Source organism: Harpia harpyja, chromosome 7 (assembly GCF_026419915.1).
Source record: "Harpia harpyja isolate bHarHar1 chromosome 7, bHarHar1 primary haplotype, whole genome shotgun sequence".
NCBI classification, from domain to species: domain Eukaryota; kingdom Metazoa; phylum Chordata; class Aves; order Accipitriformes; family Accipitridae; genus Harpia; species Harpia harpyja.
Window position 1 is genome coordinate 49,265,529 of NC_068946.1, and position 26,902 is coordinate 49,292,430.

General features: G+C 41.4%; 1 protein-coding gene and 1 long non-coding RNA gene across 3 annotated transcripts in view; one reads left to right on the forward strand and one right to left on the reverse strand.

The window, feature by feature from the left end:
• The window catches only part of NCKAP5 (NCK associated protein 5), a 375,601-nt gene that overhangs the window by 248,990 nt on the left and 99,709 nt on the right, over window positions 1–26,902 (reverse strand). Inside the window, exon 3 of one of the 2 annotated variants that reach the window (XM_052791617.1) lies at window positions 16,614–16,691. In XM_052791617.1, coding sequence (XP_052647577.1) covers window positions 16,614–16,691 — 78 coding nt within the window. Of the gene's footprint in view, window positions 1–2,523; window positions 2,571–16,613; window positions 16,692–26,902 lie in introns of those variants that run through there. The other variant, XM_052791615.1, reaches the window with a different exon arrangement.
• On the forward strand, window positions 2,372–4,731 carry LOC128143835 (uncharacterized). The gene is made up of 2 exons (XR_008235893.1): window positions 2,372–2,486; window positions 3,221–4,731. It is a non-coding gene; the product is annotated as an uncharacterized LOC128143835 (long non-coding RNA).

The following is a 26,902-nucleotide window of genomic DNA, read 5'->3' on the forward strand; positions in this document are numbered from 1 at the left end:
ACTTTCCTCGGAAACTCTCTAAAAACACCAAGGTACAAAGAGACCGGATTGAAAAAGCCAAAAAGCACAACATATAATATTTCTGAGCTGAAGGATATAATGTTCCTGTCCACAATGTTCAGTGAAAGAGGAAACTACACGAGAGACGCCAAAACCATCCTGAAGTTTTGATCTTTTGCATTTTTCCACCAGAGTATCACAGCTCTGCACTGAACTTCCAATTCATCCTTAATGATCAGCACACCACCGCACTGGGGGGGGATACACCATATGGCTCATTTTAACTGCGTAAATTGTACGCTGTGACATGAATGGAACTGCTCCATGTACACAGTCAATCACCAGTTTCAAGGATTTGGTGGAATGGGGATTACGCTGCATGCTGCAGCTACTCTGGGAACAAGCAGGGCTTCAGACAGGGGCAGCACAAAGTCAGGCTCAGGCTTCTGTTCCGCACGTCTGAAATCTGCTGGGTCACAACAAGTTCTGGCAGTGCTTTAACCTGGATGACTCAAAATTTTATTAGAGCATTCTTAACACAATGGCAATCTAATAATGTCCTTTTCATACTGTTTCCCTGCACAGCACAGCAAATTTCAAGTTTTAAAAGAAACATGTAAATCTACAGCAGCAGAGACCTGATGACATTTTTGCTCTTGCTACCGGCAAGCCTCATCTAATGCTAGTGGCATTAATCCCACTGTTCACTAGCAAAAGGAACTAAGTCTTGGTAAATTCAACTAAGGGTACTGGTTGCTTTATCCTGAAAGGGAATACTGTATTTAGCTTATATGATTTGTTTCCTCTTTTAACAAGAAATGGAAGAACATTTGTGGTATTGAAGGCAAAAAAAAAAAAAGTCTTTTTGGTTCATCACCAGTGACCAGCATCAAAATTCACTGAAAAAAATTCCTTGGCATTCTGATTACTGCCTAGTTATTCCCCTATCACATTTAAAAATCCAGCCTACCCATTCCAGCATTTCAGTGCAATTTTTATTGACCTACTAACCTGTAAGTCTGGGAAGCCTGGAGCTAAGAATGCAATAATGGCTAGCAAATACAAGTCTCCAAACAGAGTGTAATAACCTTAAGTAAACTACTGCCAAGCAAAAGTCCTGCAGATCAAACAGTTCCCACGAAGCCTTATGCTGTTAACTAGCAAAAAAGTCCCATGATATCTCCATAGTCATGCACAATAACAGAGCACTGCGCTTCTGTTTACTTACATAGCTTATCTGCAATCCAGTAATGTATACAGTCAATCCCTCAGATGTAAATCACTTGTCTATTTAATGTTACTTCACTTGTTAAAAACTTCGCTAGCTTTCTAATGATAAAAAAGGGGGTTATCTGGAATATCAATTTTTAAGGGATGTATGGTGGACATTTATAAACCATTTCAATTAGGGAGTCAATCTTATATCGCTACGTGGAGAAAAAGAATTGCAAAGGTATAAAATAAAGTTAGCAACAACGCGGTATTTATGCAGCTCTGCTTTTTTCCTACAGGAAACTGCAAGGCCCACTCACGCTTATTCTACCTTATTTCCGTCATTTCCTGGGTAAACCCACCTCAGAAGATGGGTAGTGGCTCTAACACCCTACTCCAGCCAGCAGAATCAGCAACTAAAAGCCTCATCGGCCAGCAGTGGGTCCCTCAGCACTCTGCATTTACTTTACGCCCTATTGCTTCGTGTACTTCAACTCGAACTCATTTCAAAAAGATGTCTTTTTTGCCTAACGTACGTCTTCCACCCGTACGACCTCCTCCCAGCGATTTGTGCAATGTGGCGGAGCCAATCTTTAAGCAAACAGGAATAAAAATAAAACAGAAATAAAGCTCGTTAGGATGCTCCTGCCAGAGCAGCAGCGCAAGAAGAGAATCCGCTGCCTCTGAAGCAACAGGGCTCAAACGCAGACAGACACCGCCGGTTTCCCTCCCTGCGGCTCAAGGAGGAAAGAAAAAGAAGAGGGTGGGGGGAAAAAAAAAAAAAAAAAAAAGGCGCATTGCACGTTCCCCCCCCCGGGGCTGAGGAGGGGCAGAGCCCCCGCGGCAGGGACGGGCGCGCACAGGCGCGCTGCGGGGCTCCCGCCCGGGCTGGGGGGCCGCCGCAGCGGTGCCTGCGGGGCGGCCGCCCGCCCCGGGCGTCAGCGCCGCCGCCGGGGGCCGGCCCGGGGAGCCCGCGCTCGGCGGGCCGCAGGCTTTCGGGGCTTCTTCGGCCGGCGGCCGCCGGGAGGCCAGCCCTCCGCAGGGCGCCCTGCGCGGCCGGCGGGGCGGGGAGGAGGCTGGGCCAGCGGCGGGGAGCGGCGGCAGGTGCCTCCCCCCTTCCCCGCCCGCGGGCCGCGCCCGTCCCCGCGCAGCCCCGCGGCCCCCGGGCGGGGGAGCGGCGGGCGCCGCCGGGGCCGGCGAGGGGGAGCCGGGGAAGGGGAGGAGACGGCGGCGGCGGCGGGGCGGGCAGGAGGCGGCGGAGGCGCGGCGGGCAGGTGAGGGAGGGGAGGCGCGGCGCGGCCGGCTCCTTACCTGCTCGGCGGTGGGGCATGCTGCGGCGGGCGGGGGCAGCGCGTCCCGGCGGGCCGGGCAGCCCGCCGCCGCCCCCCGCCTCGGCAGAGCGGCTGCCGCCCCCCGGGCCGGCCGCCCCGCCGCCGCCGCTCGCCTCTTCCGCTTTGTTCCGCCGCGGCGGCTTCTCCTCCCGCTGCCGCCGCCGCAGCCGCGGGGCGCGTAACATGTGCCTGGGGAGAGAGGGCGGGCGGGCGGGCGCCCGGGGTGGCACTTTTGGCGGGGCGGGGAGCGCGGCGGCCGGGCCCCTCCGCCCCCGGCCCCGCGGAGGAGCGGGGCTGTCAGATCCAGCCCATCTGCCGCGATCGCAATCGGTCGCAACTGAATGGCTCCGGCAAATCTGCGCCGGCAGCAGGGGCTCGCCGCGGCGGGGGCGGGGGGGCCGGGTGGGGGCGGCCATTGTCTGCGGCGGCGGGGCCGGGGCTGGCCGAGCTCTTCCCGGCTCCCCCGGGCTCTGGGGGCGGCGGGCGGGAGCTGACCGGGGACCGGGGGGGGACGGGGGGGACGGGCGCCGCGCAGCGTCGTCCCGGTGGCGCGGGAGGGGGGGACGGCTGCCCTCAGGCCGCCCCCCTGCGCGGATCGGGGCAGCCCGCCCGCTGGCCCACACAGCACGAAGCAAGCCCTCGCTGTGCGTAGCCCCGAATGAAATGCCAGTCTTCAGGCTGATGCTGTGTCGGCTGCCGTCGAAAGTTTAGGGGAGAAGGGACTCGGCGCGGCACAGCCGCCGGGACGAGTCGGGAAGCGGCCCCGGGGCTGCGGCTCTGCCCGGCAGAGTCCCGGCCGGTCAGGCTGCCGGGGGCCTGGATGTGCGACGCCAAGGTAGAAGACTTCACATGGATGGAGATTCGCAGGCATGCACGGCAGGCTTTTAAAGCCTCGTGGTTTATGGAAAAACAGTTCCTAAAGAATCACTGACAGCTTTGTCATCTGGTAGTCAAAAAATTGCAAGTAAAAAATTTTTCCCGGTTACAACAGATCACACTGGTATGTGATCAGGTTATTTGTAGACACACTACATTCGAGAGAACCTAAGTGTAGGGTGAGCAAGAGCTCAGGCAGGATTCTCTGGTTTAGAGAACATGTGAGATGGAGGTCTTGGGAACTAAGTGAGAATACCTGAGATGATGCAAACGAGAGAGAGCTGGGTACGCTGGAGTAAAGAGACTGCAGGAATCACAGGGTGCAAAGCAAATCTTCATTACGCTGAGAGAAGATTTAAAGGCTAGAGCTGTATCTGAGAATTGGAGACAAGAAGTACTGGAGAAATAAAGCTTCAAAAATGAAGGTGGCAGGATTTTTTCTGGATTTGGAGGTTTCTGAGCAGAGGAGCAATACACTCTCAAGAATGAATACATCATTGGAATTAAATATACCACGAGAAAGAATGCTCAGATTTTGCTTAACAAATTGGCTGTAGCTGGAGACAGTGCATTTTGCAGAAGGAACCTCTTCCTGTGGTGGTACGGAGAGCAATCTTTGCAGCCAAATATATGGCTGTAGTGTCTTAGGTAAACCGGTAGCCCCGTCTGTTAATGCAGATTTCCTTCCATATGGGGAATTCCCTTTTGCAGTGTAGAGTGGGAACCTCCCAAACTACTTGAATCTGTCAAACTTAAAATGTCCTTTCCAGGACAGCAGCTTATACGGGCACCTTAGTCTCTCCTGATGAGACACAGGGTTCAATTTTCTGAGGGCTGATCTAGAATCCTGGCCTAGTCAAAGTCCTTGGGTTTAATTCAGTGTATTTGGGTGAAGTACAAAGCCTGTACTATGCTGTGAATCAGAGCGGATGATACAGTGATGTTCTTAAATACTACAAAACTCTGTGAAAGAAAGCTACAAAGAAGTATGGGAAGGGAACTAGGCAGAATGGCAGCTAAAAGGTCAGAGTCTCCAAATCCAGTAGAATTTGGGGTCTCCACATGGATTCTTACTCTCCATTTGGACAGGGTTTCATCGTTCAAACCATGATCCTGTAGCAGTCACATAGTACTGAAGTAATGTCTACTGACATTTAATTGCTTTTTAAATTGTGTTTAATTGCTTTGTTGTGCAGGGAAACACCTTGAGCAAATCTCCTAAGAGCTAGTTTTAATTACTGAGTTTAAAATATGTTAATTTTCTGTTTAAATAGAAATAATAACATCCCAATAAAATGTAATCACATTATAATGTCTGTTGCTTGCACAGTCAACCTAAATCATCGCTTTGTAATGAGTGATTGAAACTGCAAAGGCTAAATGGTTTTTGAGACTTGGGTAACAGATGAGTGGCTGTACTGGATCTGCCCAGGTCTGTGTAGCTCAGTATCATTTCTCTCCAGTGGCAAAACCCAGATATCCAGGGAAAGATACAACACTTTTCTACTCTCCAGCCACCTGGGAGCTCAGGGATGTCCGGAACCAAGCTTGCCTTCTCTGCGTTTCTTCTGTGACTTTGTCCAGTCTCCAAGTGAACCCACGTACGCTTTTAAAACCTGTGATACCCTGTTGCAGATGCTCTGAACGATGCTTACATGAAAAATCTCTTCCTTTGATTTGTTTTTTGATGAGCCACCTGTTAGTTTCATCCGATACCCTGTATTTCTTGCACTGAAAGAAGGAGCAGACAATCTGCTCCTCTCCATGCTACTCATGTTTTTAGCTCTGTCACTCCCCTGGCTAAGTTACTGCTTTTTCAGACTCAAGAGTCCTAGCTGTTCAATAAATGAAAACCGTCTTGTGCTTCTGATTACCCTTTTCTGCCCTCCTCCGAACTTTTCCAGTTCTGTTGCACCTTTTCTGAAGTGGGGGACCAGAACTGCAACTGGTATTCAAGAAGCAGTAAAATCACCAGCATAATTATGATCCCTTCCTAGGTGTGGTACTGCAGATCTTAAAATACTGTTTTAGTCTAGTCAACAAACCTGTCTATCAATCAGTCTGTAAATTATTGCATAGAAAGCTTTTCTTTAAAGACCACATGTGTCTTTCCACGATTCTTTCCCAAATTCCTAGTGAAATCATTGAATGATTTCACCAGATACGCTAGAATAACCAGGACTACAGGAATGAAAAAGATTATTGCCAGTTCTTTAATTATTTTCAGGCCTGAGCTTACATCCACTGAAATCAAGATCAATGGAATTAGTCTCCTACTCTGTAACTAGAAATGATTTAGAATTAAAAAGAACCAGTATTTATGTACAATTTAAAGCTATAATTACAATTTGAAAGTATTTTTTATGCCTATCGAGCTGTACTCTTCCTGACAGCTGAGATGCTCTTCTTCTGTGTCTCTTTAAGATTAGCAGTGTCTCAGTTTCATACACAGCAATAAGTACATGTTCCAAATCATTAATTATTTCCTGTCCCTAGGCTTGCACAATTTTATTTAGCATAGACATTTTCAAAATAATACACTAGTCTTCAAACAAAATTCATGACTTTGCTTACCATTGCTTTGGAGTGATACTAAAAACGCAGTGCTCATGCTTCGAAACACTAAAATGAAGCAGATGATAGCATTAGCTCGATACATTTATGGTAGCCATAGTTTTAAATATGGAAACCTAACAGCTGGCACTGACAAATGCAATAATTGCCCAGTATAGGAATTTTGTCATTTTTTCAGAGACCTCAAGCTACTGTTGAAGGGACAGATGCTTCTTAAGTACACTTCCGATTCTCGACTGGCATAATGTACATGTGGAGATGATTTACCTCTGCTCACTGTTGCATTCTGCAGCTCCTTCAAATGGGAGATGCTTGGGAAAGAACAGGTACATTGACACGTTGGAAGTGATCAATTTGCACAGTAATCAATAATGCCAAAATAACGGTGTAATCTTCAAGAGGGTCTGTGCTTCACAGAGAAACTTCATATTTGAAAATCTGGGGGGAGGAATCCCCCAGAAGTGTAGTTACTAAGTTTAACTCGCTTCTTGTCCTTTTTTACTTCTATAGGACTGAAGCTACGTATAGTTGATGTAATACTAGATTTTCAGATATTCTACCTAAAGGTTACTAGCACTTTAGCGGTGTTCCAGAACTCTTATTAAACATGAGCAGGGTAGAAATCGTCAGTACTGACGTAATTTATAGAAACAGTTGCTCTTTCAGCCTGACACAGGACACTGTTCAGTGAGACCTGAGGCAGCGCTGCCCTTTTGGGGACTTCAATTCAAGTATTGGGAAAATTGCCTGCACATCTGGAAAAACTGCCAGGCCAGGCTATTACACAAAAAGCTGTGCAATAGTAGCTGACGGGGACACTCATGGAGCGCCCTGCGCTGGCAGAAAATATCACAGATCAGTCGCTCGAGGAGAGGTTCCAGAACAAACTGGTCCCCAGTAACCATGTTGGTATTTCCCAGTACAGACTGGTAAGCAGGACTACAGGAAGACTGGTAGTCTGGCTGCTGCCTTGTGCTGACATCTGTTACCGTAAGCTCCTGCTGCTGATGGTTACGTTCAGCCTAAAAAGGATTCTATAAAAGTTTTCTCTTGATCTCAATGGAAATTTAGAATGTAGATCCTTTATGGGAATTCTGAGTATCTTTTGAATTGGCTGAAGAAAGGGTCAAGTGCTGCCATTTGCACATTTCCACATTGCAGAACAGAAGCAAAAAGTAATCCTGACATTACTGTCACTTAGAGAAGGACAGCATTTGGCCATTTTTTCATGCATTTACAACAGTGTTGTTAGAGAAAAGAAGAGGGATTGAGAGCGCTTACGACTTTTGATCTGTGTTTCTGGACCAATCTCTCCCAGGGCTCTGCAGGAAGATAGGTACTTCCTTTGCATTTGATCTCTCTTCCCCAATTGGGAAGAGTGGAAGATAATAAAAATACAGGAAGCCTTACAGGAACAACGCCGCACATACTTGTTTCTCTCAAAAGGGCTTAAGAGGCTCTCGACTTGCCTGGTAGAAGGCTAAGAATCTGCTGAATGAAAAACAATATTGGATTTATTACAGCTTTATCAGGAACTGGGAAGAATTTGAGAGGTAGCATCAAACCTCCTCAAGTACGGGGCAGTACAAGCATGTGTCGATTCTGGCAGCGCATGGAAGCAGATAGGCTTATCCCTCTGACGTCTTTAAAGGCGCTACATAAACTACAGCAAACTAAATATCCTGCAAAAGCTGGTATCTCCTTACTGCTAAGGATTTGCTGGAGAAAAATCTAGGTTTTCTATTTTTTGCTTACTTAAGTTACACTTTCTCGACTCTGCTTAGCTAATCAGGTGGCAATAAAACCAAGCGGTCTGTATTTTGCAAGCTTTTATTCATTTTTTAACATCTCAGGGGACTATCTACATAAGCAAGAGTTTGCAAATTCTGAGCAGTGCTGATTTAAGTAGGAAAAAAATATGCTCAGGTCTTTAATATCTGATGAATGCTGCCTTATATTTGAAACCTTGTCCCTAGTGGAACCCATTACAATAATGTTTATACAGGTTTTTGCTATAAATGCATGATATTTTCCCTACAGCAGATTATGTTGGAATTTACTCCCGATTAAAAAAAACCCGTGTGCGAATGGGCCATATCCCAGAATACGTGTTGCTATAGACATAATTATGCCCTCTTATTAACAAATAAAGAAACGGAAAATACCATTTGTTAACATAAAAAGGGCTTCATACAGCAGGCAGAATTGATAGGAAGCGCACCCTGGCTCTCCTGCAAGGTCTGTAAACAGGAAGCCAGCCAAATCCTACAGAATTTAAGGAAACTTTCAGAAAGCTGTGAAGTACCTCCCCAAGCTCTTCCAGCCTGACTACAGTCAGCATTAGAGTTAAACAGGAGCTCAGGTGAGCCTCCTGGATAAGGCTACCTACAGATCTAAACTCCACTTTGGCAAAACTACGCTCCGGTACATCTGGATCTTTAGCTGCCAAGTGCACACAAAGCCTGGAGAGAGGTGCTGACTGCCGCGGTAGAAAGCGGGAAGATGACAGTGCTGGATCAGCGCACACTTAACGTTAAATAGCAGGAAGAGGTGATGTCACAGCAATATTATTGGTTGCACGGGTGTCCTGATTTCAACTCGAGTGGTATTCGTCCTGTAATAGGCCCAGCCAGATGGCACAGGTATCTACATCTCTGGTTTTCTCTGTATTAAAAACGGTTGCACAGCAACACCAATATACTTTGAAATAAACTGCCTCAAGAGAACAGGGTAGAGTCCTTCTCTCCTTCTCCCCTTGTCACTACCCATCCCCTGACAGAGGAGATCATTTACTTTTATACTGTGGATTGACAAGGGCCAAGGTCAGGAGTTGGAGAGGACACTTCCAAAGATAGGTCTCCTCTTCCACGCCTCATCATGCTATGAACTGTAGACACAAAAAAATGCTCTCCTGAGCACAGGATAAGATTGTCACCAGCTTGCTTTAAGCCATAAAACCTTTAAAAGATTCAAGCAGTGATGTGGGAACTTCAGCCCCCAGATTGGAGTGAACAGGCTGACAACAACACACAGTGCTGTGACATGAGAAATAACAACCTTATTGATACACTGAACTGGAACACAGAAAAACTCTGGCTTAGACACAGATCTCTTGTATAAGCTCCATTACTTAGTATATTCACGAACTTTACTTTTCTCTGTAAAAAGGGAATTATGTTATTTCTTGTTTCATCCTTGGGGCTGAGGGGATGAAAACCATTTCTCACTTTGTGTGGAACAATGAGGCCCTGTTCTCACTTGGGGTCTTAAAGTCTTGCTTTAATGTAATTTAGAAAAAAAAAATGGTTGAGCATTACAGAATGAAACAGAAATGCTAAACTTGATTATTTAACTTCTCTTCCATGAGTGAAACTGATTTACAGGAAAAGGTGCTAACCCGACTTGCATGACTTCATATACATTTTCTCACTGGCCTCTTCTACATCTGCCATCAGCACTGCCCTGTTTGCTGTTTGTAGACTTTATTGAAACAGATCAGTGACATACCATTCCTTTAAAAATAACAAATTCATAAATTCTGCATTTCTCCTTCCTTAAACCCACCACCCCATCTAAAACTCCGTCTCACAGCCTGTGTCTGTGCGCTACTCATTTCTATAATACATTTCGCCATTCTGTTTTTATGAGAGCCCAAATTCTCATTTGTTGCCTTGATGTAAATCCATGGGTTTTCCTCTGCCAAATAGGAAACAGAGGCTCCATGTAAAGATACGATTGTTCAGTCTTAGAGAAGACTTCAGGGCAATGTCACTGTTACTCATAGGAATTATCCTTTGCTCAGTGAATAATTCCAATAAAATAATTGGAATTATCTGAGGAGTGAAATCTGATTCAACATGAATAAGCGTGGCTGTGCCTAGACATTAGTGAAAGACAAAATTCAACACCAAATAATAAAAAGACACTACAGACGGTTTCCATTTGGAAATGTTTGATTTTTTAAAAAGGACTAGAAAATCTCTGAGCACCAATAACAGATAATTGTGTATTCATTTCTTGTAGATTGTTATGTTGGTCTGTTATTTGGTTTTGTATCTGAAAACTAGGGTACCGTTTCAGATGAGTAGGTGGTCTGATGTTTGCCCACATGGCCGGTCCTTTTGGGTCGGCCCATGTTTCCCCTATGCAGCGATGCAGCAGTTGTGCAGTGCGTCTGCTGTGTGCCCAGTGCCTGCTACCTGAACCAAAGTCTGCACTTCAGGGAGACACAGACAAAAAACCTGCCACTTACTTACACTTAGCTTCAGATAAAATCAGTTCAAAGCATTTTTTTTGCTAACCCTAAATAGCCACTACAGTAATATGTATATCTGCATACACAAAAGAGTTTGTTCTTATAAAAAATCTAAAACAAATGGAGAACCATGCCAAGATTATACATTTCATTTCCCAGCATACAAATGAGGATCTAATTTACTCTGGGCTGTTCATGCATTTTGCTTTTAACAAACATCCATATGTCAAATAGACCTTCCACATACTTCCCTGCTGGAGTTTTTTTCCTTTCAACTTGGTAGGAAACATTTGTGATCCTTATTCTACCAAATATATCTAAAGAATATATTTTGCTCAAGGCCTTCTATTTTTTAGTTTAAGAGAAACAAATCCATGGCTCTGGCAGTCTCGCTATTATGACAAGCATACATCTGTGCAAAAATACCCCAATCCCTAATTAATTACAGAATGTTATTAACTTTTTAAAATTTAACATTGCTTAATTTATTTAATTTTAGAAACATGACCATATGAAGTTACTTTTTAAGGACCACTTTTCCATCTTTTGCTCGCACTTTTAAAATCTGGGTAGTTTAGCATAGATACGGAGATATTTGCTTGTATCAAAATTATTTTCTATTCAGATAGTTCCAAATCCTTTATGAAATGACTTCAATAACTAAGGCTTGACACTTCGCTCCTGACTCGTGCAGCACTAATGGGCAGTGTTAATGAGAGTTTTCTCTGGTTAAAGGGAACAGGCTGAGAGTCATATTCTTTAAAAATAATACTTTTTATGAATGTATAATGCCAAAATCATCCCAGGTCATATTTCTCATATACCACAGCACATTAAGTTGAGCTTAGTTTTAAGTCAGCTTAGTAAATACTCCACAAATATATGCTCTATCAGAGTTAAAATAATTCACTGCTGAAGGAGTTTTACTTATTGATCAGGTAAAGAGTTGCACATAAAATGACTATCATGCACTTTAATCAGTTGAGGAAGATTATTTTATATGACTAATTAGTGGAACTGATAAAGATTTGAACAGGTGTAAACTTCTGTAAGGCATCTATTTGTTTAAAAGACACTGATCAGTCTTGATTTGAACATCGAGATAAATTATACTCACTGAAATATGCACTGCTTTTACTGCAACTGCAACAAGTGTTCTAGTGGCTATCCAGTCTTTTCCCTTGGTTACAAGTTTAGTATTTGTAGTGAACTTATGTAGTCCATAAAGTTCATTCGTAATCTTTAACCTATTCTCTCTTACTTTTCTGTGATCCTATTAAAAATATGATTTATAAGGCAAACAGTATAACACTTGCTTTTCTATGTGCTCATTATTCACATTACTCTCACCCAGTTCAGTCATGAAAAAGTATCTTTAACAACTGTGGTGTGAGATAGGCATTGTACCGGGAAGTCAAAGGAAGCGAGCGGTTTTCATTCACAGATAATACAATGGCGGTGCTTTTTGTGGCCTGTAACTACATCTGCACTGCTCACTGAACCATCCAAATCTACAGTCAGCTAAAGAAAAGCACATTTGGCCAAAAATCAGATACATTTTTAATTGGTATCCTAATGCGTATATTCAAATACTAATCCTTGGTAGAAATGCGTATCTGAAGCAGTATTGTGAACTCTTGTCACACAACTTGGTAGCCTTATATGTTTTTTATCTACATTTTTGTGTGAATTTTTTCACACATAAAGTCACAAATCAGAAGCCTCAGCTTTAGACAGATATATATGACGTTATAATGTTAGTTGGAAACGTCCGAGTACCTGTGGTGGCTGAATGACTCCTAATTGCCAAACTCAGTTCTGCTCTGCCTTGGCCAGCCTCACCTCCAAACACTAAGGAAACTGAAAGGAACACATCAGTGTTTTCACGGATTTTACAAATTTATCATATATATCCACTGCTATATCCAGCAGTGTTGTAGAGATTTTAGCAAAAAAAACCCCAAACCACCACCACTGCCACCCCCCCAAAAAACCCCAGCAAAACAGAACACTGAGAAAGAGGTGAGAGGCTGATGTTAGTGGCTAATAGCACAAAACACTTTTTTCCTGGCTTTATCCATTGCCAAGATGGTGTGACAAGACAGATGGATCAAGAAGCAAAGAGGGAAGCCTCATGCTCTTACAAACCAAGCTAAACCAAACCAAACCACACCACACCACACCACACCACACCACACCACACCAATCTCTGCCTGCTGATCATGGGCTACAACAACAATTTTGGAAGATAATTCATTCCAAATACAGTCTATAACTCACATCAGCATCATAGACCAGAGGCAACTTTTGTTATCGTCAGAAACTTCCAGAAAGGGTTAAAATGGAGTTTCAGCCCCAAGACCTGGCTGCTTTGACCTTAATTCCCCTTGGGCCAAGGTACTAAGCCCCTGACAAGAAAAAGGTACTTGTGCAGAGCATGACCTTATTTAGCTAGGGTAGCTTTTGGGTCTTTTCACAGCCTTCATTACTGTAATATCATACATAGGGTTTTTCATTTGTTTGCCATGCAACTTATTCCCCTAAGATTAGTCCTTTTCTAGTCAAGCAGTTTAAAGCTAATCACAGTTGTTATTTTAATCTGTGCTCACCATTAAGAGTTCTTGCAGAGCTGTTTTGCTTGTTAGCAATTATGGTCTCCCAATGGAAGTTTATGATTACAGCAAAAGCAACCTGTTTAATACTTGGCACCTCTTTAGTATACAAGCATTAAACCCAGGAGCATAGAAGCATGCTAATGCTGGTGATGAAAGTATAGCAAATCTATTTAACAAACTCTGTTTTTAAAATACAGTGTTGGAGAAATGCCATGCGGTCCTCATGCATATTTGTGGTCCTCCCCCTCTGTGTTTTCATTACTGTAATAAGGTAATACAGTGCTGTTGATCCTTCATTCATTTATTATATGATAGTCATCTCTGAAATGCAGCATATCCTCATGCTTTCACCCAGACAAATGAAAGGTTTGGTCCTGGTTCCAGTAGCACTAATAATAAAATTCCCTTGAAAGGTCTAAAGAACAGGGTCTGACCCTTGCATATTTTTAGGCAAGCATCCTATGCTGAAATACAAATTCTTTCTTCTGTTAAGGGAACTAGTAATTGGTGTCACTGATCTATGTGTCAAGACTTAAAAATTATGATCTACTGTCAAGGTCAATTAGCAAAGACTGCAGGAGCAAATTTCTGCTTCTCATGTTGATTGTCCATGTGATTCTGCCATAAAAATTATGCGTAGTAATACACATTAGCTGAATTAGAGCATTAAATGACTATGTGAGAAACAATACTGCAGGGGGATCCCCCACCCCTGACCCAATTCTGTCCTATTTAAAGTTATTTCCAGGCAGGATAGGGCAGAGAAATCTAAAATAATCCAGTGTTCTGGTTCAAGCTGATACACTGAGATGCACAATCACTATTGTGCATCATCTGCAGTGATAAATGTTGCTGATTTACATCGGCAGAGGTCAAATTTGTCTCATGTTGGATAAATTTGTTTTGTTCAAACTTGAGAAATGGGGGAACCACTGACAAGCCACATATGCTATCATTTTCACCATTCTTCATGTGAAAATAATTATTTTAAATGTTCAGTGTAAGAAAAGCTATGTTAAAAAAGTCTGCATCTCCACATACTAGTGAGGTGCCTTCACTCATCGCTGTAAAGGTTTTAAAGAACAAAACATCTGAAGCTGGACTAGAGGTCTATTTTAGTAGAGAGCTATAAAACGTGACCTAACCATAGTTCGTTCTCCTGGGACAGCAATTACAGCAATAAATGTTCCACAGCAGATGCTAATGCTGTGTATAAACAGTCGTCCTCTAAAATGAAAAGAAATTTTTGCCCCCACATGTCTTTTAGGGTCCCATTGTACGTGTGGAAATGTAAAGGAAATGTAAAATTGATATGCGCACCATGACATCGGCTTTAGTCTCCTCTGTCTTAGCCTGGCCGCTATAAATCTGTCCTGGCTGTAAGTAATGCTGAAGGAGCTAAATGGTCAAAATTTGTGTCTGTCTTTTTTATTAGCTCGCCTAGAGTAAAGTAGGGGTTATCGGTCAATGTCAGGTTCAGCGCCCAGTGACCCACTGGGTTAAAATCGTGGTAGTCACAAATCAAGAGCATAATGAAGTCTGAGAAGAGGGCTATGCTGATTTATTAGGACATCTGTCTGGCTATAGACAGCCTAGTACTGCCCCTGCGTAGTGCAAGCTATTAGCATAATCCTCACCATGAAACATCTTAGAGATTCAGAAGAGAGAAATAAAGTGTTCAAAGACGACCGGCAAAACCAGAAGGGTATCTTGTAGTGCTCATTCTAAGTCTTAACTTTTTATGCCAATACCCCATAAAAATAATATTAAAAATAAATTAATATTAAAAATAAATTACTGTATTCAGTTGTCCAAAACCACTGAATTTTCAGAACACATCTGAATGTCTGTTCATAATAAAGTCACTACCCTTGCTACTTTTCAAAGACTTTTTCATCTTTTAATTTTTTATTATTCATTTATATTTAACCACAGTAGTGTCATCCACATATAATGTTACCACCACCTTCATTCTTACAAAAATAATCTCCTGAATTCTGTAATCTTAAATGTAAACTTCATTTTTTTTTTGCCAATTATTTTGACTACTTTTAAAAGAAAGCAGGAATTAAACACAAACTTTCTGAGTTTTGCCTATAAGACTGAGTCCACATCATAAATGCTGTATGTGGTAAATGCTGTAATACTACTTTATATTCTATAGGTCGAGAAGTTTGAGAGATGCATACCAACTAGTACTGTCATGTGCAAAGCTACTTTTCTTTTTTCTACAGGAGAGGCATTCAACTGAAAAATCAGACAGATCGTTATTTCTTCCTCGATCAGAACTAAGGTGAAATAGGTTTCAATCTATGAAGATTAAACTATTCCCTGAAGATTACTTTATATTTGACTATGTATTGATGAAGACTGTCACCACTCGTAAAAAAAAAGTTCGCCTTCAGAAAAAAAAGTTAAATATTGCATTTAAAAAAAAATATGGCTGTGAATGTTGAATGAGTTTCATCACTGGTATTACTCCATTTCCTCGGTATTAAATGTTATCTCAGATAGGAATTTAGCTGGTAACTATAAAAATATGAGATAGTGAGTAGTTAATAAATAGATACTGAATACTTCGAAAATACGAAGTACAAGCAAATGCTGCAAAGTGCTGTCATGCAGACCAGCTGTGATAATAACAATTCTATACAAATGAAAAGTCTGGAAGAATTAATTTAAAAATGATCAAGAGATAATTAACTCATTAAGGGTGTGAGACTTCTCAGGCTTCTGAAGATTAGATAATTTCTTGGCTATCTTTACCATTTCATATCAGAACAGCCCTGAAACAACAGCTAGAGAACAGTACTGCTGAAATACAATAAAGAATCTGTAACATTTTTGGCATCATGTCACAATTACAAATGACGCTTGATAAATTTTGGAAAGATGCAAACAATGCACAACCTCTCCTCCTACCTAATGAAGGCATCAACAGTAACACAGCAGCAAAACCACAGAAGTACAATATGTAATAAAATTGCTGTTGTAAAGAGGAAACTATGTCTGGAATGAGGTGAGCGCCTTTTTGCAAGAGCAGAGGGCCTCCCCCTGGGAGTAGACGACATTTACTAGAGCAGACAAATGCATGGAGGTTTGCAAGGTCCTATAGCCATCGTACCAGAGGGATGCAGAGTTTGAGGAGATCTTCAGAAGTGCTCGTGCAGTTATTACATTTGCTGTAGGGCAGAGTAGAAACACCCACTAGCTGCACACTAGCATGTGGAAATCACTGCTTTGCTTAAACCAGAGTTAAGTCTGGGCAGCCTGCATTGAGCAATGTGAACAGAGAAGAAATAGAAAATCTGGACTATCAAGATTACTGCAAAATTTTAAAACCGTGTTTATCTTGGATTCAAAACTCAATTTCTAACGCTGCTATGCTGGGGTTTTTTGGCTATAGTTTGTGTGCCATTCAGTGAAAACACTTATATTCAAGAATATAAGACCGTTTCTTAAATTCAGTCCAATTAAAAGAATCTGAAGTAGAGTTAGCATCCACTGCTTAGAAAATTAATCACGAGGAAATCTGTGCATGTGTCTAACAGCCCTGATTAGCAAAGGCAAGATTCAACTTGTGTGTGATGCCCTACTTATTTCACTTAGGTAAGATTTGCTAGTCTACAAAGAATTAAAAGGTGGAGAAACTGAATACCCAGTCATTTATTTGAAATCAAGAATGAAAACCGTGGAGTGCAGTATTTTTTCCAAAATAGCAACATAAATAAATAGGTGTGTGCATAGTACTTGCCTCCATAAATTCCAGCGTTGTTCTTCCAGCTGAGTCACTAAATGCTCTATGTATTTGTTTGAGTCCATATATTCCTAAATGAAAAATTATTAAAAGGTTAGCTTTTCAATGTTCAAAGCATTTGTAAAATTTTGAGTAAAAGACAATCAGAGTCAGTTTGTGAAGTCCACTTTCATTTTGCACCCAAGGTTACCCCATGTACACAGAAATCACAATGGTGTAAAAATCTAGATTAAAGCCAAATTTGGATTCATAGCAAGTGAACAGGGCAGTAGCCCAATACACTTTTCAGAGATTATTTGAGGGGAAGACAAAAGGCAGTGAGGATATGCAAGCAGCACAAATAAATTAGAGTACATGTAAGTACATATCCATATTGTAAACCCAGAATTATCTTCCCTGGCTCCAGACTGAAAAATAACTTCTCAACAGTGCAGTCACTGTTTTGGTGCACATTTTGTTTACTTTAGGTATAAATCAAAGTGAACTGAATATTTGACTCAAATATTTATTTCATGGATGGTATGAAAAATATTATAGCATGTACCCTATTTGAAAATGAAACTGTAACTCAGCTCCTATATAATTTTCCAGTTCAAGTTTTGCAGATGCTGTAACTTGCAATATCAGCTATATGAAAGCTACTGTATTTGTGCCTAGACAGGATTTCTGATAAATAATCATGATCAGATGAACAATTCGGACTTTTTTCTTATTGAAGCCTATTTTTTAAATTCCATGCAAAGAGATGATGTTTATTCTCAGCAGAGAAATACATCAGTAATAGAAATATACCACTTCATTTCCAGGAGGAAGGCAACTTCAGTGTTATTTATATAAAATAGTTCAGAATGAAGCCATAGAATAACATGTGATATAATATGATATATTCGTATGACAGCAGTATCAACACAGCCACATTACTATTATTCTGAAAACCTATCAGTAATAATATAACACTCTTGAAATATCTCACCAAAGCAAAAATATGTTTCAAACCTCACACTTCAGGAAATAGCAAGTATTGGAGTACTATACAGAAAAGAATCCATCTTCACTTTCTGGAGACAAAAGCTCTGCTTTTATAGCTCCAATTTTTTAGCTTTGGACTCATCACAAAACCACTTCACAGGGTTCTTGTTTGTATTAGGTGTTGTTTCTCTACTATTATTATTTATTTTGTGTACAAATATGGATCTTTGTTGCAAAGTAGTTGGTTCTTCTCAGCCATTTATCTTCATGACCAGGAATATGAGATAGGTACCACAAGGACAGTACGTCATCATGTCTTCTCAAGGTGAAGATAAATGTTAGCTGATTATAATGATCATAATTTATATATAAATGTACATTGTTATTTTTCAGGACTGGAATTGTTCTAAGTGATTCTGTTGTTTCTGCCCACAGCAATTATTTTCTTGTTCTGATTAAGAGAGAAAGGGAGGTTCCTCAAAGGCTATTGTGACACAAAGAAATGGTCCCTGGCACAGACGGGAAGGAAGAGTAAGACGCTGCTCCCGAGGAGCCTGGGCAAATGCATCTCAGCTGTATCCTGTTCAAACTGCATTGCTTGAAAACCTTTGGGTATTATGAAACTTTCCATTAAACTCTGTGGTTGCCCCAAGCTTAAATTTTAATCTAACTGCTGTAGATAGATGTATCTTGTAGATGTTACTTTCAGAAAACATTAAGTGTAAATCCTGAGAAACGCCATGAACTTCAGTGGCATTAATATAGCTTTTATACCAGTTCTCTTTAGATTAGACACTGGCATCAGCATCGGCTCTTACCCTCCCAGTTACTCGACTGAGTTGAATTTTACTTGGAGTACACCGTGTCACTTAAGCAGCAAGCTTCTTCTAAGCCAGTACAAGTAAAGTCATTCTGTAATACACATATATTACGGTTCAGAAAAAATATACTGTACAAGTGTATACTGATGATTAGTTGCAGTACCAAGTTCTTTAAAACAAGCTGCCTTTTTTTACTTAATTTTTACTACAATGAACCTCGTATAAATTAGTATTAATACCTTTACATCTTTTTAATGTAATATTAAACAATATTCCTGATTTATTCATCAGTGCACTTTGCCCTACAGGCAAGGATAGGATCAGCAGTTTTATTCTGCATAATTCTACCGTGATAATATAAAAAACTCATTCTGAAGCAATTTTCTCAAAAATATTGTCTAGAAATAAAGACAATGGGGAAAAAGAAAGCAGTGTGTTTATCCTGTATGACTGCTGCCTTAATGTTAAGTTTTTCCTGTGGCAAATCAGAAATATTATTCTATTTCTCTTTGAAGACCTGCAACTCAGGAGTATGTAATCTGTCAATGTGCAAGAATGATGTAAAAAAATAAACCATGATTTGATAGAAACATTGTGATTAGAAGTACCTCCATTCTTCTATGCTGCTATCACACATTCATGTGCCAGCCGTGTCCAAAGCAAGCCATCTGCTTCAGACAAGGTCTCTGTTCCCAAGCCCAGGTTTCTGCTCTTTTCTGTTATCAGCTATCCCAATAAGCCAAATTCTGCAAACCCTGGATCTGAACCCAGTATTATCATGTTGTCAACATGAAGCAAATAGCAAACAGTCATTTGAGATTTAGAGCAACTTTGTGATTTAGAATAATGTGGCACATTCAGTGAAAGCATAAAATGTGAGAAAAACTGCATAGTAATCACACTTGTTTACAGTTGGACTTGATGATCTTAAAGGTCTTTTCCAACCTAAATGATTCAATGATTTTATGTTCACAAAGACTATATATACAATTCAGTAAAGTACTGACATTTCTCAGTACCCAATAGATCACATCGAGAGGAGTAATACAAATATTTTGTAGCTTCCTTGGAGCTCTGTCATACGAATACTTGCACCATGTGGGCTTTGAGTAGAACGGCTAACTGTCGAGTCTGAAAAATTACACGGGAGTGTCATTTTCTGATGCGAGCATACGACTTCAGGGGTTTGCATTATTGGAAGGAGGATCCAAATGACCCACACATCCATAAGAAAAATACCTTTTCCTTATGAAAACAGAGACAAGATCTAGTAACTGAGTAAGGATAACAATCTTTTAGGTAGACACGTCTGGTACTTACGCTAGATACTAAGACGACAGATCAATCAAATAGGAGAGAAAAGCTGGGAAAGCACAGTGGCCCCAGGGTTTCAAAAATGGCTTATAATTCTGCCTCTTCCCACTAGAAGGCTAAACACTGAGCACCTGCAAAGCAGGAGGGGGTAAGGCGGTGTAAGGCCAAGTCAATATTTCCGAAATTATGCAGCATTTTTAATCTGAAGTTGGAGGCTCCAAATTAGTGTATTTTTATAAATCTGGTGATACTATATAGTGCTTGTGCCAGTTGTGGAATTGCCATCCATGCTGTTACTCACAATTGGACTAGACCACGGCAGCCTGAGCTGCGCTGGCTCTGCTTCAAGCCCTACTCCAACCTCCAGCAATTCCTCCCAACTTGCAGGATTACTGAGGAGTCCATGATTAAAAAAACAAAAAAAGATTCTTTTAATCCTTTTCAGAATAATGGGTGAAACCTGTCCCCTTTCTTCTCAATTAGTTAGCTTCCAGCCAGGAGGATTTCACTCCTCCATCTATCCTCCTGTGATGACATATAACTGCACTGTTCTAAGGAAAAAACCTTCTGTAATATGTTTAAATGCAGTAGAAAATCTTTCTAACAGCTGTGTAGATTCTGGCATCCCAGAGGAGTTGGTATGCAAATGTCACATACCAGCTCATCTAATTTAGAGAGCATTAGAGAATTGCTTTACCAAAATTGTCACTGTTTTGAGCCGAAGCACAAGACTACAAATATACGTAAGTATGTTTTTTGACAGAACTAAATATCTAGCTTTGCAATGCTTAACTGTTTTGCTATTTGGTTTTTTTTCTTTTCTTTGTTAGCTGGATGGTGGTCAGGAAAAAAAGGGGAAGAGAAAGGAAATGAAGTGCCTCCACGGAGGCCCAGGATCCACTGCTCAGTATTTTCATTGGTTATGTGGGTATTTGTTCTGGCATATCCATGTTGTTGTGCTGGGCAGGGTATCAAAAATTATACAGCGCACAGAACATTTTCCCATCCATTGTTACAGAGCAAACCCTTAGGGCAACCTTAGGCTTAAAACACAGGAGTCCCTCGCTGGAGGCTGGAGGTGATAAATTTAAGCCAAAGAAATAGCACGTAGTCTCTGCCTCTCTTAAGGAACTTGCACAGCTTGGTATCAAAGAGAGTTTAATGAGCTTAGCAATATGTGAAAAGGATTAAGGATACAGTCGTTGATCCAGCAAATCACTTGATTACGTACTTAATTCAATAGGGCTACTCATGTGCTAAAAGTTAAGCATGTGCTTCGGCGCTTTTACTGGGCAGTGGGCACTGGGAGGTGGGCGGCGTTGTGGTAGGACTGGGCCATCCTGCAGCAGGGATGCCCCAGCTCTCCGAGACCCACACGCCTCAACCGGGCATGCGGGGAGACGGCAGCTGCCCTGCCTGCCACTGCTTTCCCTGTCCTGACCAAGCTCCCAGCGTAGGACCTGGGTGCACAGCTGAGACGCCCGAGTTGCGCAGAAAACGGAAATTGGGAGAGAGACTAGGCCGGCACACGTCTTCCTGCAGACAGGCTTTGAAGCAGGGCTGGGAGGTAAAAGTCATATTCAGCCCTGCAGAGCCCAAAGCGTCCCATTCGCCCCCTGGCACATCTAACTCCGCTCCTGGTCCAGTTGGGATGGACACTAATGCAGCCCTCTGCAACACCACCCCTTGACTCCACTAATATTTGTATTTGAAACCAGACAGGAAAGCATCAGGAAAGCATCAGCATGGATTCGGGCTCTTGTGCTTCACAGAAGAGGATGTTTGTCGTTGGGGAGTAGAGAAAAACACCGAACGATCAACCTGATAAATGCACAGACAAGTTCCTATGAGTACCTGGAGCCGTCCAGCCCTGGAGACAGGGAACTACATAGAGAACCCACAATCATCTGTTACATGTGGAAAGTCATATTTTCACAAGGAAAGGTTATTAGAAATCAAAGAACAACAAAGCTGTCTGCAGCCAAACAGCAGACTGTTGCAATTAGGAAATAATGTTAGCAAAGCAACAAGGGGGACATCTAAGCTGTTACACGAAGTGCAGAGACAGAAGTCATCTTTGAAGGATCTTGGAGGAGTGCCCTAGGGTAAAGCTTTAGATCTAGGGAGAGTGCCTTCAGAGAATATTATAACTTTTGTAAAATATTTATTTTTGTTATCATCCTGCTGCATAAACCTTTGATAGAAAATAGGCTTTCTTCCAGCAGCCCAAGAGGACACACATATATATATATATATATATATATATGTATTCTTGTCTGGACTATGTTTTTCGCATATCTGAAAGCATTATAATTGAGGATTTGAGTGAGCTGTCTGTTATACATTACTCAGCTGCACACCAAAAATAAATCAGGTATAAAAAAAGATAAAACCTCTTTGGATTAGATATTTTTGTCACTCCCTTCAATACCACACCTGGCTAGACTGCTCACCTTAGGTGCTAAATAGCAATAAAAGCTAAACCATGTGGCTTAAGAAAATATGATCTTTTAAAACTGCCTTTATTGCTGATTTATTCTTTTCCTACCTGATTTCAACATGTTATTTTAATTGTCAGTTTTATTAACAACTAGCATGAAAGTGCACGTTTAGACCCTCTGCAATGGAGCAGAAGGCTGGCAAGAGCTCTCATGCACATACTGTGGAATTACACCATTATGGTAAAAACAGTAATGATTATTTTAATAAATATGTTGAGCAAATTTCTTAATTGTTCAAAATCACTTAAGCCTCAGTGAACAGTTCATATTACATCTCAGCTGCAGTGATTAAAACTGATTTACCGACTCATCTGAAGCCAGTTGTTTTTGTAAAAAATCAGCTGGGTTTTCCTCCTGCTGCTGCTTGGCTTCCGCTTTGCACCCTATTAAATGGCACTATCCACAGATGACAGCAGAGTTTAATAAAGCCTGAAATAGCACAAGCTCATTAGCTAACAGACAGATTCTGCACCCTGTGCACTCTGAATCCAGGGATGCAGAGCTAGTTCGCAGAGGAATGCTATCCAGATTCGCAGCTGTCATACAGAGCCCCGCTGCATTTGAATTTTTGCCAGTTCGTCCCCAAAGAAGTACAAGCTCTGGGATAATGACGTGGGTACTCTGCTACTCAGTGACTCCTGATGTTCATGTTCTTCCCACACAGGGCCATGGAGAATGCTGCAGTTTTACGTTATCTTCCACCAGCTTATAAAACCTTCTGTTTTCCAGTAAGACATTTTCTAAAAGCAAATCTCATGGCTCAGGCAGGCATGTGCAGGAGAGATGCATGCACCAGTATTCTGCGAGGGCTCTTCCCCGGCTTAGTAGATCATAGCTGGAAGGTGAAGAACATATTTGGCAAGAACCACCACCGCCGTTCAGATTTCCAGATGCTTGGCTGGTTTCGGTTGCTCACCCTTTAAGGGTTACAGTAGTTTTACATGTGAGTTATACAACCTACATGGGCCCTGATGTGATAACTAAATCATAGCAGGTAGGAGGATAGCAATGATGCTGGACTTAAATTCTGGAAGAGGAAAAGCAAAAAAGTTGACTTAATTGAGGTTAATTACATTAAAGGAGATTTGCAGTAAATCAATGAAGTATCTTGGTACTGGGAATGAAGGAAAGAATCCCAGAGCTTCCCAGCTGCTACCCCGTGATGCTAAGCAGTGAAACTAAAAAGACAAAAATATATGTTTCAGCTTTCCAAAGGGAAGCCTGATGACAGATTAAGGCAGAAAAATAGCAGAGCACTTTTCAGCTGGACTGAATCTGCTGAATTCCACCATTTTTGATAGAAGTGAGTGCTGTAATATCATAGGACGCTGCAAAATTCATAGTAATACAATATTGTATCTCCCTTGTAAAACCTTTGTAAGGAATGCCTGCTGTCCTCTAGCATGAGCATACAGTTTCAGCTCAAAGGTGCACGATTTCGCAGTGTCCTGATTCCTCACCAAAACCAGATGACTGAGCAGAGGCCACAGCAATCCTTGCAATGTCACTTAGAGGCTGCATGTCTGTAAGCCAAGCCATTAGGATCAAGGTAAAAATAATGAAGAAGCTCCAGCAGATGCCCATGTTTTCCATGGCCATAGAAAATCTCTGGCAGTGGTAAAACCACCGTACTGGATCTCATGTCAGTTTAATACTCCAGCCCCTAACTTTCAAAGCAGTTAATGGTTTAAGCAACAGCTGGGTTAAAGGACAAATGTCAATTTATACAACAGTGTGATGGCTGTCCTTTTTCAGGGCAATGAAACAGAGCCCAAGATAAAGTAGGTGAGCGTTAGGATAAATTCCTAAGATCAAACGGATAGATGAAAATTATATTTTACAGAAGATAGGCACTTGGACAGACAATTTCAAGCTGGATACATTAAAAAATATGTGCTTATTTGACAGACTGGAATATTTTTCAAAATAAGATAGGATATAAAGTAAGATAGTGGGGAGTACAGTCAGAAACCAAGATGATGGATGAAATACAAGAGGAAGAGATAACTGAAACCAAAAAGAAGGACAGCAGGAGTGAATAAGTACAGTGAACATGTCTAGAACTTGACAGATTTTTTTGTACAAATACCTGTTACTCCAAAAATTTAGCATTCCTTGGGCCTAAAAGTCTCTATGCAAATAACAGGCTATGGAAGTTTTGTCATTTCTACTAAATATTGGGCAAATTATTCTGTTTGGCTGCATAAGTAAAGGAAACTGGACATTTTGTCCAAAATGCTATTTTTAGCTGATTTTCTTTCCCTGAAAGAAGTATAAATCAGTAACAGCAAATACAAAGCATTACATGGAATTTACTAGAATTATCTTGAAATAGAAAAGGATGCTATCATACCAGAAAAGTTTGAATTTATTAGACATCCTCTAAGTCATAGAGCTTTTAACACCAGTTAACAGCTTCATTGAACGATACATCAGAGGTACACCCTGTTACTGCAAGAACAAAAACCAAGATCATACAGAACTGTGTCCTACAGCATCAACAGGTGGATGCCCTTGATTTGTATTTGGGGTCAAATCAGGAGATCCTTTTGGTAATCAGTCTGCATAAAGGCCGAGTGTCCACGGATACCCATCTATGCTGAGTGTAGCTCACTCTCAATGAAGTTCAAGCAAGCTGGTTAGGGTCTGATCCTGAGCAGCAGGCAGGGAGCAGGAGCAGCAGCAGATGCAGATGATGGTGCAGATTACGGGCTGCGCTCACCTGCGCTAGTCCCAGAGAAAGGAAAAGCACCAATAACTCTTTGAGCTTCTAAACTACCAAAAAAATCAACAAGGCCATTGCAGCAGCCAAGGATTTCAGTGGGAAATGGGGAAACCCTGCCTTTTTGCTAGAAGAGGAATGGATACGGACGAGCAGGTTGCACCACAGCACCCTGCCTGCATCTCCTGGGCAGGTTTGGGGCTGCTCTCCCAGTTACCTCAGCATATGGAAAGTTCTTGTCCTCAGTCAGTATAAAACCTCTCTACATAGTGAAATACAAAATGAACATAAAAAGTGAAGCTTAGCATAATGGTACATATGACAGTTCCCAGTTGTTTGAAATTATCGATGACTATATGTAAGTTAAGGAGATATCAGAGGGACAGAAATGTTTATATCCCAGCAATTCCGCAAATGAAAAGGCGCCAGTGTTATTTAGAGCAATAGGAATTTGCTATATAGCTAAAGCAGACATTGAGAGTAAAAAAAAAAACCCAAAGTGCAAGAAGATGTGCAGATTTTATGAGTTTGCTGCTATGCAGTGTGTATGTTTACATGAAATAATTAGCTGTAGTCTTGTTTATGTCAAATCCAATTTACATTAATAAACTTCACCCAGCAAAGACACTGATGCTGTAAGAAAATGCCCATAAATGTTAGCAGCCATAAAGATGCAGAGTAAACACTGGAGCATTTAATTAATCAATTTCTGACATTACCAGGTAATTACAATTTCTGATTCATTTCTTGGATGTTTTTTATGAATGTAAATCAACCACAGCACACAGAAGAACTGCTGGTTGGAGGCATTTGACTTATGTAGACATATGGCACTTGCATGTGACTCACACTGACTAAAGAAGACAAGGAGTTACCACAAGGATAGAAAAACATTCATGGGATCTGTGGCAGAGTTGGGGAAATCTAATTCTAAGGTTATTACAGACGTTTGGGATTCACAAATAAAGATGCTTCATTCTCGGAATTTATCAGACTTGTTAACTTACTTGGAATAACCGCTATCATCCATCCTAACAACAAATACCTCAGGACCTGAAGTTTTCTACCATTTTCTTTCACTGCTTCATTATCACTTGTCCTCACAATTATGCTGGCAAGTTCTGACAAGGAACAAGGTACACACACACAAATCAAGCGTATCTTCATATGGTTTTATTTCTACTTAAAACCAAACTAAATAAACAAGCAGTAGATGCTCATTAGTTTAATCATTCTCTTATTAAAAGTCCATAGTAAAAATATAATATATATGCACATATATAAAATAGATAAATGTAAGGTAAAAATTCAACACAATGCTATAGGCATATCAATCTGATGATCCCAAAATGCATCCAAGCATCAGTGGGCAAAACAAGGCAAGAAAAAGTTCTGAGGATTTCCAGCTTCCATCCCCTGCTCTAAGTACAAGGGTAACCCAAGGTTTAGCAAAACCCAAATTATTGACCCTTTAGGGTTTGTATGGATGGAAAACAGAGAAACTGGATATGAGTAGAGAGAAGGCGATGCACAGCGCTAGAGGCTGAGACCTCCTTTCCAGACAGGACTCACTCTCTTTCTCCTGCCACCCCTTTTTTGCCCGCCTGCCACCATGCTCTGCTCTAGCCACAGACTTTTTCAAACAGAGGAGGGAACTTGTTATAGCACATTTTGAAAATTACTCTCTGTGTCGTCGGCTCTGCTTGCAACACCTCGCACACGCATATCTATAGTCAAGAAAAATTTATCTCGGCGTTAAAAATGGAGCAATGCTCAGGAAATCTCAGAAGCTGCTTCCAGCACACTGCCTCTTCCTGGTATGCTGAATTCAGTGGAACTACTCTGACTCGCATCCATCTATCTCATCTGTGTGATATGCTACCATATACACACAGATAAAAGATAGAACATGCAAATAAATGTGCTCCTAAACATCCCCCGTTCATTGGTTTGCT